The sequence below is a fragment of the Stegostoma tigrinum genome, chromosome 37 (genome assembly GCF_030684315.1).
Source record: "Stegostoma tigrinum isolate sSteTig4 chromosome 37, sSteTig4.hap1, whole genome shotgun sequence".
NCBI lineage: Eukaryota > Metazoa > Chordata > Chondrichthyes > Orectolobiformes > Stegostomatidae > Stegostoma > Stegostoma tigrinum.
The window spans coordinates 8,289,357-8,302,576 of record NC_081390.1 but is presented as its reverse complement, the minus strand read 5'-3'; the positions used below and the strand labels follow the sequence as shown (position 1 = coordinate 8,302,576).

Here is a 13,220-nt window from a genome sequence, read left to right as displayed (position 1 = left end):
AAATTTAAGTTGACCCAACTTTAACCCCCACTTTTTTAAAACACCTTTTTGGCAAGAATGTCATCTTTTTAACGAGTTTTAAATGCACTTCAATTAATTTTAGCTATTTCTACTCATGATTCAGAAAACTGCCTCAAATAGTACAAACAGCAGCTATATATTGATCAAAATGGTTACTATCATAAAGGCTGCTCCTCAAACCAAAGACATCGTATTTAATATTGATGTCGCCATACCACTTGAACAGGTTTGCTTAGAGCATAATTACGTTTTTTTTGTTAAGATATTTGAAATGCTGCACGATTAGGCTTTCATCCCACCATAAAAACTCATTCTTTCTTTTCTTCACTTGTGTTTTTTTCAGGCTTTTTCATGTTATTGTGATCCAATCGAAAAAGGTTGGGAGCCGTAAGTGAGACATTGAAAGGTCACAAGACTCCAAAGGCAAAGGCTACAGATCACTGGTTGAGGCATTATATCTTTATAACCTCGTACAAGAAAATAAATATATAAGATCAACTTTCCTGATATGATAATATTTCAGTTTGCAGTTCTACAAAATTACTCTCAGGGAACACACTACATGTTTCCAAGTACAAAACATTATCCTAAAATTACCCTGGGAAAAATTATGTTTTATGAGCAACTAACCTAGGTTGGAATTAACTCCTAAAACAGCAAAAAGAATTCAAATTCTCTAAATTGCACTACAACAGTTTCAATTTTTTTTGTATTCTTATGTATTTTAATACCGAATGGTCTTTATGCGTTGATCTTGAGGACCAAAATGTTTAGATTCAAGTCTGGATTTTAAACATTTCGATTACCAGCAAGCATTTTGCAGATTAAATCATTAGAAGATGGCAAATAATCAAATGATCCTCCACCACAGGTAGCGGCTGTTGCACAGTCAAATTGCTGGAACTCAGGCTTTAAAAACCATTTTAAGAAAATAAGATTGCAGCACATTGACAGTATAAACTTATGATCCATTTTAAATTTGACAAGACATTCTAAAATCTAATTTGGCTCTTCATAAAATTTTAACATCCGGTCATACATTTTTAGGTTTTGCAATTCAGTACATGACTACTTGGGAATCAAGGCATACAGCAACAAAAATACATCAACTAATGGACAATTACATCAACTGGAGTACAAAAGGTACTTCTGAATCACAATAAGTTTTGAATTAATGCTTCACCTAAATTGTGTCATTAAGGTGCAATGGCAGTGAAAAGTATAAAAAAAACTTCAGATCTGTTCACTATTTGTATTAGTGTTGCCTTGCATACAATGAACAAGTTGTCAATGAAATCTGGTGAAGGCGTAACAAAAGACTGCGAATTAAACAATGATAGTAGCGAGTTTTGAGAAGATTTGTAGCTCAGGTTCAAGTTCTGGATGTGAGTTTGCTCGCTGAGCTGGAAGGTTAGTTTTCAGACGTTTCGTCACCATTCTAGGTAACATCATCAGTGAGCCTCCGACGAAGTGCTGGTGTTATGTCCCGCTTTCTATTTATCTGTTTAGGCTTCCTTGGGTTGGCGATGTCATTTCCTGTTCTTTTTCTCAGAGGATGGTAGATTGATTTGGAGCCAATGTGTTTGTTGATGGAGTTCGGTTGGAATGTCATGCTTCTAGGAATTCTCATGCGTGTCTCTGTTCCTAGGACAAGCCAAACAAGGACACGTACGGGAATTCCTAGAAGCATGGCATTCCAACCAGAACTCCATCAACAAACACATTGCTCCAAATCAATCTACCATCCTCTGAGAAAAAGAACAGGCAATGACATCGCCAACCCAAGGAAGCCTAAACAGATAAACAGAAAGAGGGACATAACACCAGCGCTTCGTCAGAGGCTCACTAATGATGTTACCTAGAATGGTGACGAAACGTCTGAAAACTAACCTTCCAGCTCAGCGAGCAAACACACATCCACAATGATAGTATGTTAGAACATATGACAATGGACAGAAAACAACTACTTTCCAAGGTGTTCACTTCAAACTTTAATTGTACATGTTGTGAAGGAAAAACTATCCCCAAGCAATTTATTGCAAATCTCTTGATGACTGGTTTTCAATTTGTCATCAGGAGGAGGCTTAAAAAAAATTCAAGAATAGAAGCATGACAAAAGATTTAATTAGTTTTTATTACCTGGGTTAGCAGACTGGTTAATACCGCAAGTCTACTGGAATTAGTATGTTAAATCAGGACAACTGGGATATCATCAAAGCTCAAACTTTACAAAGAGAAAAGCATTCATGTAAGGTAATTATTACACTAAGAGTTGTTAAGCATTCATCTAAGGTTAAAACTAATACTGATACTAAAGATCGGAAACAAAATGCTAACTTTAAAGCCATATACGGGCCAAAAAAATCTTGAGAATGGAAAAAACGAAAGAACAGAGAGGGCAATATCTCTGTTAAGTGGCAATGTGCATTTCAGGTCAACAGCTTCTTGCAACAGCCTGGGTAACTAACCGTGTTTGTTTCAATTTAACTTGGAAGATAGCTAACTATTCTCATCCACCACTTGCCCTAAGCTGCTGCCTCTAATCAGTGACTGAAAAACTGAACAGTGAGAGTGCCAATTGCCATACGCCTGCAGTGAAGAACTGAAGGAAACTCTATTGCATATGCTACCACTGGGTGGAGCTATTACACAAATTATCTGGCAGCAAGTTTACACTGTCGAGCTATTGTTCAAAAATACAGAAACGTACCACCTTGCCTGATCAGTGCATTGAAAATAGGAGTTGGGAGGTTATGTTGCAGGTGGACAGTTCATTGGGTAATAAAATGTGAGGCTGGATGAACACAGCAGGTCAAGCAGCATCTCAGGAGCACAAAAGCTGACGTTTCGGGCCTAGACCCTTCATTGGGTCAGCCATTTTTGGAATACTGTGTTCAATTCTGATCACCCTGATACAGGAAAGATGTTGCGTAGCTTGAAAGAGCTCAGAAAAGATTTATAAGGAGGTTGCCAGGGTTGGAGGGTTTGAGCTTTAGAGAGAGGCCGAATAGGCTGGGGCTATTTTCCCTGCAGCATCAGGGGCTGAGGGGTGACCTTATAGAAGTTTATAAAATCATGAGGTGCATTGAAAGGGTGAATAGTCAAGGTCTTTCCCCCATGGTAGGAAAGTCCAAAGCTAGTGGGCATTGGTTTAAGGAGAGAGGAAAAGATTTAGAAGGAACCTAAGGGCAGCATTTTCATGCAGAGCGAGGTGCATGGTTGGAATGAGCTGCCAGAGGAAGTGGTGGAGGCTGGTACAATTACAACATTTAAAGGACATCTGGATAGGTAAATGAATAGGAAGGGTGCAGAGAGATATGGGCCAAATGCTGGGAAGTGGTACTAGATCAATTTTGGATATCTGGTTGGCATGGACGAGTTGGACTGAAGGGTCTGTGTCCGTGCTGTACATCTCTATGACTCTAAATGCAAAAAAGCCAAATTTAAAATGATTAAATAATTTTCTAAAGATTGGTCTTCTTATTTTTCTTCATTTTGGGTTACAGACCAAAAATCAAAAACTGCGGGAGTTATTGCACTTTTAGAAGCAAGTTGCTGGAAGCCGTGAGTTCTGTTTATACTGTTGGTTTGTTCGAGCAGTAGGGAAAGAGGATTATGATGCCAAGATATCACGAATGTGTGCACAAAGTAAGCTTTGTCAGATCGTAGATTAGTTTGTGCAATCAGACCAGTTGGGGAGGTCCGGATTCACCAACATGACAGCAACTTGGGTAGTTCACCTACCCATAAGCCAGAGTTGTGAATAAGACAAAGGCAGATGCTTCCAGACTGCAACAGAAAAGTGACCTCATTCTCAATGGAAGGAGAGGTCATTGATAAAGCAACTAGTGATATTCAGGCAGAGGGCATTCCTCTGAGGAACATCCGCAGGGATGGTCTGAAACTGAGATGGTATGTTTTGGAATGCAGGAATGTGCACCACAATCCTCCCTGTCAAAGTTACAAAAGCCTAGGTAACTTACCGTGTTTGTTTCAATTTAACTTGGAAGATAGCTAACTATGCTCATTCACCATTTGCTCTAAGCTGCTGCCTCTAATCAGTGACTGAAAAACTGAACAGTTAGACTGCCAACTGCCATACGCCTGCAGTGAGGAACTGAAAGAAATTATAAAGCATCAGAACCTGGCGATCCAGAAGTATGTCTCACTGAATCCTGTGAACTAATGCTATTGAACTGTATTTGCCCAGTACTTTTTTTCTCCATCTGTAGTATCCACATTCATTTGTTCTGCTGTCTGCCTTTATGTCTGCGCAGAGGTTTATAACAAGTTAGAGTTTCATCTAGTAGAGTTGTATTGATATATTTGTTTGCCTTTGGTTAAAACGGATTTCTTTGTAATAAATAATATTTACAGAAACATCTGTCTTCTATTAGCCTTAACATACAAGAAAATAGGGGATGTTGAGTCATTTGATTAAACCTTTAACTTTTGTGATTACCTCAAGAGTAGTGGGGCCTCACAATCATGCACTTTACCAAGTAGGTCATGACAATTGATATTACAGAAGAAATCAGGGTGCTAAACTGCTTTCAAGTCAACAGAGTGGTCATTACGTTACCGTGGACAGATCATCAGAAGACTACTGGATCTTAGTGTTTCTGGAGAAAGGTGCAAAGCTGGAAAATATAGCTTTCATTTGCAGAAAATAGGTTCCTGAATATGAATGCGTGTTATTGCGAATAAGCATTATATGAACCACTCTACATGTGAGAATGATTATCTTAAATTGGTTTTTAGTTTAAATAAAATTACACAATAAGGATTGTCCAGCAAATGCTGCCCAATTGTGGAATCACACGACTGTAGTTTTGTTTTCAGTTTTGTAAACTTGGGATAATCAAGTATGGTTCTAACCAACACTCTACCACATGGTTGAGCAATTCTGTACATTCCACTGAAATTCATGCAATGTCAGGTATGTAGGCCATACATCCCAGAACTAGCTAATGAATCAAATACATGTCCTTCCAGTTGTTTGTAATGCATACATTATCCAATCTGAAACAAAAAGAGAAATCACAAAAATCCTCAGGTCCAGGAGCTTCTGTGGAGAGGAAAACTGCATTAAGGTTTCAAGTCACTGGCCTTTCTGATAAAGATGATTGACCTGAAATGTCAGTTAAAGTGCTGCTCCGTGACACCAGCATTTCAGTAAATCGAAGTGACCAGGGAAAGCATTTATAACTTGTTTAGGGAGGATTCTGCAGTACATTCCTACATTCCAAAGCAGACTAGCTCAGTAAGTGTTCCACAGGGAAAAAGTATCCTCTGCCTAAACGTCACTTGTTGCTTTATCAATAACTTTCCCTTCATCACAAGATTAGAAGTGGGGATATTCATAAAACAGAACAAAATCCACAGAATACCTACAGTGTAGAAACAGGCCATTTGACCTGACAAGTCCACACCGATTCTCTGAAAAACATCCCTCCCAGACTCACCTCCCCCCACCATCTACTCCTGTAAACCTGTATTTCCATGGCTAATCTACACATCCCTGGGCATCATAGACAATCTAGCCTGGCCAATCCACATAACCTGCATAGCTTTGGGCTGTGGGAGGAAACCGGAGTAGCCGGAGGAAACCCTCGCAGACACAGGGAGAATGCAAACTCCACACAGTCACCTGAGGCTAAAATTGAACCCAGGCCCCTGGTGCTGAGAGGTAGCAGTGTTAATCACTAAGCCACTACGCCGTCCTATTCACTGAAAGGTGCTGAACGTTGATAATTGTGCAAAGCTCCTCATATACTGAAGCAGGCTGTGTACAAGTACAGCAAGGTCTGGACAACATCCAGGTTTGGGCCAACTAGCAGCAAGTAATACCTGCGTCATACAAGTGCTGGCAATGACCATCTGCAACAAAAGATAATCTATCCAACAACCTTTGACATTCAATGGTATTTCTGTTACTAAATCTCTATGATCAACATCTTAAGGACTACTATTGAACAGAAACTGAATGAGCGAGCCATATAAACAGTGTGACTACAAGAGCTGTTTGGACTCTGGGAATCCTGGAGCATGTAGCTCACCTCCCAACTCCCCAAAGCCGGCCCACCATCTACAAGGTGCAAATTAGGAGCATGAAGAAATACTTCCCACTTGCCTGAATGAGTGCAGTTCCAACAATATTCAAGAAGCTTGCCTCAAGGGGAGGCAATGGCCTAGTGGTATTATCATTAGACTGTTAATCCAGAGACCCAGATAGCGTTCCAGGAACCTGAGTTTGAATCCCACCACGGCAGATGGTGAAATTCAAATTCATAAATATTTGGAATTAGGAATCTAGTGGTGATGACTTTGAACCCATAGTCGATTGTCAGGAAAAACCCATCTTGTTCACTAATATCCTTTAGGGAAGGAAACTGCCATACTGGTCCATCCTACATTAGACTCCAGACCCACAGCAATGTGGGTGGCTCCTAACTGCCCTCTGCGTAATTAGGGATGGGCAATAAATGTCTTTGACGCCCTCATCCTGTGAATGAAAAAAAATAGAAACCATCCAGGACAAAGCAGCCTGCTTGATTGGTACCACATTCACAGTCATTCACTTCCTCTACCACCCACACAATAGAAGTGCTATGTGCCATCTACAAAATGCAATGTAAGTGTTCATCAAGGCTCCTTATCCAGCAGCTTCCAAATCTACCATCTAGAAGGGCAAGGGCAGCAGACAGATGGGAACACCGTAACCCTCAAGTCCATCTCCAAGTCACTCACACCACCCTCATTTCCAAATGTACTCCTGTTCCTTCAGTGCCACTGGGTCAAAATCCTGGAACTCCCTCCTTAACATTAAATGGATCGCAAGGGTTTAAGAAGGCAGTTCACCACATTCTCAAGAGCAATTAGGAATGAGCAATAAATACTGGCCCAGCCAGGAACACCTACATTCCATGAATAAATTTTAAAGAAACTTTGCATGAGTAAGTAGCACCAATTTAATTGATTAATTATGAAGTGAACACTGCTATTTAAATCCATGATGTAATCTCAGGTTTATTGGAGTCCACAGACAGTTTAGAAGGCTTTAGATAGCTAACATATTAAATGTGAAGCATACAAAATTGAACTGATCAGGTAGGTATCCTATCTCCTTCTCAAACTAGGTAGTTATCCACTCCCCAAACACATAACGCTCAATCTGCTTTCTTGCCAACCACCACCTAATTCCACCATCACCTTTCTTCTCCATTAAAAATGTTGTCTTCTCCCAAATCAGTGCTCACCCTCCCTGTAATTTAAATTTTCTAAGATCTGCATTCAAATTTCACAATCATTAAGTTTCAAAATATTTTACAGCCAATGAAGTACTTCTGAAGTGTAGCCACTATTGTCACATCAGAAACATAACAGCCAAATGTGCACAGCAAGCTCCCACAAACAGCAACATGATTATGACCAGATAGCAATTTTTTTAATGTTAAATGATAGTTAAATTTAGACCTCGATACCAAGGATATTCCTCTTGCTGTATTTGAAAAATTTCCAGTATAGCTTTTACAGACACCTAATTGGCAGATGGGCTTCAGTTTACTGTTTCATCAAAAGACAAAGCAGCACTTGTTCAGTACTGCTCCGGAATGTCAGTGTAGATATTTGCACTCATGACAAGGCATGGGACTCGATTGTGACTCGGGAAAATGGTGGTACTCACTGAAACATATTTGACACCGGGCCCTGATAAGTAGCTCTAAAACAAATATAAGTAACATACTGAGACTTTCATAACAGTGCATTATTCTTTCTCACCCTCTATAGCTTCGATATGGTCAATTACAGCGTCCTTAACCAATGCACATATTTACCGCCCAGCCACACAGTACTGCTCTCAGTTAACTTCACCTGCAATTAGATAAGCATTACCAAAAGACCTTTAATGATCATTTCCATTGAAGTCCCTATCCCTACACCATTACCTCAAAGGATCTAATCTTCACCTTCAACCATTCCTTATTCACAAGCCTTCCTTGCGCACAACATCCACACATGTGGAGTCAGGTCCATGTATGCATTGACACATTGAATTGAATGATTAATTGTAAAATACAATGCAAAGTTTAAACTGTCGCCACGGTTCAGCACTATTTTGAATAGTTTAAGAATAGAAGGAATAAAAAGATCAACTTAAAAGGGAATCCTGAGCTGACTCACTAATGACACTGTGCTCGAACCCCTCCTTCAGGGCCTCACCCATCAACAAAGGCCCCTCTCTTCAGATGTTATCTCTTCACTGCTCAGCCCACCAATGTTGCTACACCAATGCTATTACACCAATGCCTGGTCCCATGCTGAACCCTACTTGCCCGGCAAGCAGGAGTTCCCAACTCTGCTGCCACTGCCTCACCAGTAATTAGGAATCCCCAGCTCTGGGCCTATCGCAACCACAACCAGGAGTCCCTGGCTCCGCTGCTGCCTCAATGACACCATGAGGCCCCCTCTGGGCATACTACAATGCTGCCACTGCAGCCATAACCTCGTCAATACAAAGAGTCCCTGTTCTGCAACTTCTACGACCTGGAGTTACCATGATGGTACCCAATTCTGCTTCCTCTTCGCCTCTTGTAAACTCCCTACTAGTGCCTGCATTTTTTAAGACTGTTTGCCAATATTCAGTCTTTGAGAATCTACAACTGTACTAGCTTGGAAGATTCAAGATATTATCTTGAGAATCAAATGCAAATTTTGTACCTTGACACAGATTTCACATGCAGCCATGGTCTCAAGGTAAAACAGATTATTTGGCAATCCAATACTTTACTTGATCTAAAAGATGAGTTTTTGACCAAATATCCCCTCCATCACATCAGTCTAATTAAAATCAACTTTCCTATACTGCTCCCTTTGTCTTCCACCTACCCTCAATTAGGACTGTATTCATATCTTTAGAGAGACAAAAACATGCGAATACACTCTATGGAGTAAACAGCCTCCCTGTTCATCACCTTTCATAAACTTTAGCTCATCTAACATTGTGCTATCTATTTTGTAACGCGACACTCCTAGGAGAATTACCTGTTGGGTGCCTCTCTCATCAACACACCATACGTCCATGAGGAAGCACATTCTAGATTAATTGTAGATCAGCAGAACCTAGGTCAAAGTGTCATATATATCAGAGCAGCCATTCTGCTGACATCAGTGGAAGTCAGCCCTTGGACCAACATTCCTCCAGATCAATGGGTATGTTAAATGTAGGACTGACACAATACTGATCTATTAATGGACAACAAGGCCAATAGTTCAGAGAGCACCCATTCAAACCTTACTATGGCTGAACTTGAGAATCTAAATGTCATGAAATTAAAAAAAAATCTGGAAACTAAAGTATGGAGCCAATATGAGACTGTGTGGCTGTCCTAAAACCTCAGTGACCTTTAAAGGAACCAGCTGACATTACTCCAGTCCTACATCAATGTAGTTGGCTGTGAACATTCCTATGATTGACCTAGCATGCATCAGCTACATGAAATGTTATAACAGTATACCATGACAACCTAATACCGATTCAGGAAAACTTGGGCTTGGCAATAAATGCCAGCCACACCAGCTATAAGCAAAACCAATTCACATTCACACATTCATTACCTTTGCCCTCAACCATTCCTAGACACATTATTCCTCTGGCTAGTCCCTTTCCCCCAGCTTTGGAAGCCATGTCACTGACCATTTAGATCCTATCTTCTGGATGTTCCTCCTCAGACCTCTTCAACTTTTATTTTTCTCTCCTATACAATCCTTAAAACAAGCCACTAATTTTTAACCTTCCAGTATCACTCCATTTATTTCTGATCATCAAACTAAATAGCATGGAAAAGTTTTGTATTTCAGAAATGCTGTGTAGATTAAGTTACCATTGTTGAGCATCACATTTATAAATGGGACCAAGTGCTGAAACTGTCATATTCTAATGGATCAGCAAGATGCAGTTATGTACACAAAGTATAAGTAAAAATTAAATAACAGTATTTTAAAGTTCTTACCAGAGCTTGTTGCTGTTGCTGTACAGCAACCTGCTGAACAGACGCTTGCGCCATCACGTGCCGCCAAGTTGCCTGCTGCTGCAAGGCTGTTGCATACTGCTGCTGAAGATAGCAATTCTGCATCATCTGCTGCTGGGCCTGCTGCATCACTTGGTAGCGCTGTATTAGTACAGAGTACAGTTTCAGTGTAATGCTTTAGGTTTAGAAAGTAAATGGAATTTCAGCCATCATGAAACATGTTGTCAACAGGATTCTTCAATTGTTTTCATTCACTATTCACGATGTAGAGCTCACTGTGGTTTCACTCACAGGTACATTTTCCTGTCCACGCAGACAGGCACGCTGGAGAAACTACATTTAAGGCCCATCCATAATTGCCCCAGGCACCCTTAGACTACTACAGTTCATGTGTTACTTGTATGAAATTGTTAAGTATGGATTTTATGATCTCAGCCCACACACTTACCCTTGTTATGACCTGGCTCAGGGCCTACAATATTTTTTTTTAAAACAAAGGAGTCCCCAAAAAAGCAAAATCCTGGTGCTCACGAAAAGCAAAAACTCAAGATTCCAACGTTTGGAACAAATACTAATACATTTTACTGCACAAAGTTAGAACAGTGGCACAATCTACAATACATATACAACTTATATTCTCACTCCAGAATTAACCAGAGGTAAATGTGGGTAACGTACAAACCATAGTTGAATCCCACAAAATACATCAAATAGCTAATGTGGCCAAATCAGATCATAGATTTCCCAACAGCATACCACCCCACTAACATCCAACTGTAGGTTGTCAAATCTTAAAAAATTTTACAAGGGATCCTTGTATTTTCGCTTTCTGTGACCTAGTTCTGGAATCCCCTCAAAAGCCATTCCATCATTAACTACCTCAAAAGTGATTCCATGCTGGTTGTTCACTGTCCTTTTCTGGAAGTGCACACCCCTCAATTCTGGAAACTGTATTCCAACGCACAGACATTTCCAACTTCCGGACAACCAACTTTGTCGAGCTGGTACTGCTCTTGGGATTCACAGTTGCACCAGAGCAAATACTGCTTGTAGATGTCCTTCACTACAATCTCAACTGGACTGAAATTCCACTGATCCCAGGGTCTTTTTGAGCCTTAACTCCTAGCTGTATTTCCTGGCTGCCAGAATTTCACAGTCGTCAGTGAACAGAGCCTGCTTATAGAAGCATCTCTTTAGGACTGAGTCTCTCTCTCTTGCTCCCAAATAACTAACTGGTTAACTAGTAATTGAGTTGCAAAACCTTCCATTGAATCTCTACAGTGTGGAAACAGGCCCTTCAGCCCAACAAGTTTACTCTGACCCACAAGGCATCCCACCCAGACCCAATCCCCAACTCACCAAACGTACACATGAACACTATGGGCTATTTAGCATGGGCAATCCACTTAGCCTGCATATCTTTGGGCCTTGGGAGGAAACCCATGCAGACACGAGGGGAACGTTCAAACTCCACACAGAGACAGTTGCCCGAGAGGGGAACTTAACCCAGGTCCCTCACACTGTGAGGCAGCAGTGCTAACCACTGAGACACCGTGCCGCCTTCTTTTCCAACTGTCTGTTCAACTACCTACAGTTTACTCTGACCCCCATTTTACTGGTCAGATAGACACAGGTGAAAAGAAAACATGGATCATTTTTAAACTTAACAGGAACTACTATTTATTAAAAATAAATAGATTCTAACCGATGTTATATGTTGACAGATTATCTGTTTACCTGTGAGCTAAAACTACAACTCCCTTGTAAAACTCCCCTACAGACATACACAAACAGGTAAGCAAAACAAAAAAATTGTTATGGATGGAGGAGAATAACACTGGGAAAACAGTTCAACTGTCCCAGTTCAGTTTACAAAGCTCATTGAGATGATATTTTATTTGTCAGAACACCCAGTTGCATAATTTCCTTTCCCCAGGTTTTTTTATTTTCATTAGATGAGCAGGCTATTAAATATACTAACTGCAAATTCTCTTGCTTACTGTTTAAAGTCCACAGCATCAGGTGAGGGAAAATAGATCCGCCTTCTTCGGCTTCAAGAATTTTACTGAAGACAAAGACACATCATCAGCCTTTTGCACCATTCTAAAGACTTCTGCCTGTATTGTTAACAACCACAAGCTGTTTAGCTACCCAGGAGCCAAGCAGACAGTTGCTGCTCAGGCCAATACCCGTGGTTATCCACAACTAGTCACAATCCTGCAAACCAATCAATAGTAACCTGTTGCCAGCCCAACCACAATAGCCTCTCCCACTGTTTGACCAAAGCAGCAAAATAAACACAATTTAGGAATTTCATAACTTGCTTTTTAAAAATGTGCAACAATTCCTTTCTCAATCCGTTGTTGCAAAAATAAAATGAAGATTATGACCTTTACAAAGTTCATGTTAAACAAAAGGACTACTTTCAAACTAATATCAGATCAAAAGGTTATTTTTGAAATTTAACTGCATTAAATCAGCAAGGACAAGAGTCAAGAGCAGCACACTTGTTGATGCAGACCGATGCTCTGCTTTATTCAATGGCTCTCAATAAAAACTTAATTAAATTATCCATCTTTAGTGTTACTTCTTAGACCATCACCATTCTTATGGCTAGCCTTTCTCAGGATTCCTCCTTTTCATTATTGCAACTGCATGGAGGAAAATACCCAAATGAACAGATACCTATTTACATAGAACCAGAGGTTACAGCTCACATGCTCCTTTGGGTTCATCATATCCAGGCTACTCTCTGCAACAACTTAAATTCCCAACCCCAACTATACCCAGGTGGCCATGAAAATTTTATGCCTGCCAGGTGCTTGTCCAATTCCCTTTGAATCCATCGCCACCATCATCCAGGGCAGTGTGATTGAGATCCCAACAAGTCAAGGTGAAAGATATATTATCCAGACCTCCTGATTTTTAACACCTCTATATAGTGTCTTGTAAATGAGTACTCATACGAGTGTCATACAGAATGGAATCAAACCCTTCAGGCCAACCAGTCTATGCCAACCATGATCCTAAACTATACCAGTCCCACCTGGCTGCACTTGGCCCATATCCCTCCAAACATTTCTTATTCATGCACTTGTCTAAATGTCTTTTAAATGTAACTGTACCCGCATCCACCATTTCCTCTTTAAGTTCATTCCACACACAAAA

The 13,220-nt window shown here is 40.4% G+C and overlaps 1 protein-coding gene across 4 annotated transcripts in view; it reads right to left on the bottom strand.

The window, feature by feature from the left end:
• Positions 1 to 13,220, bottom strand: part of LOC125467505 (AP2-associated protein kinase 1-like) — a 75,949-nt gene that overhangs the window by 9,883 nt on the left and 52,846 nt on the right. For all 4 annotated transcript variants that reach the window (XM_048563451.2, XM_048563452.2, XM_048563453.2 and 1 more), the window contains exon 12: positions 10,035 to 10,193. In XM_048563451.2, the coding sequence (XP_048419408.2) occupies positions 10,035 to 10,193 (159 nt within the window). The remainder of the gene's footprint in view (positions 1 to 10,034; positions 10,194 to 13,220) is intronic.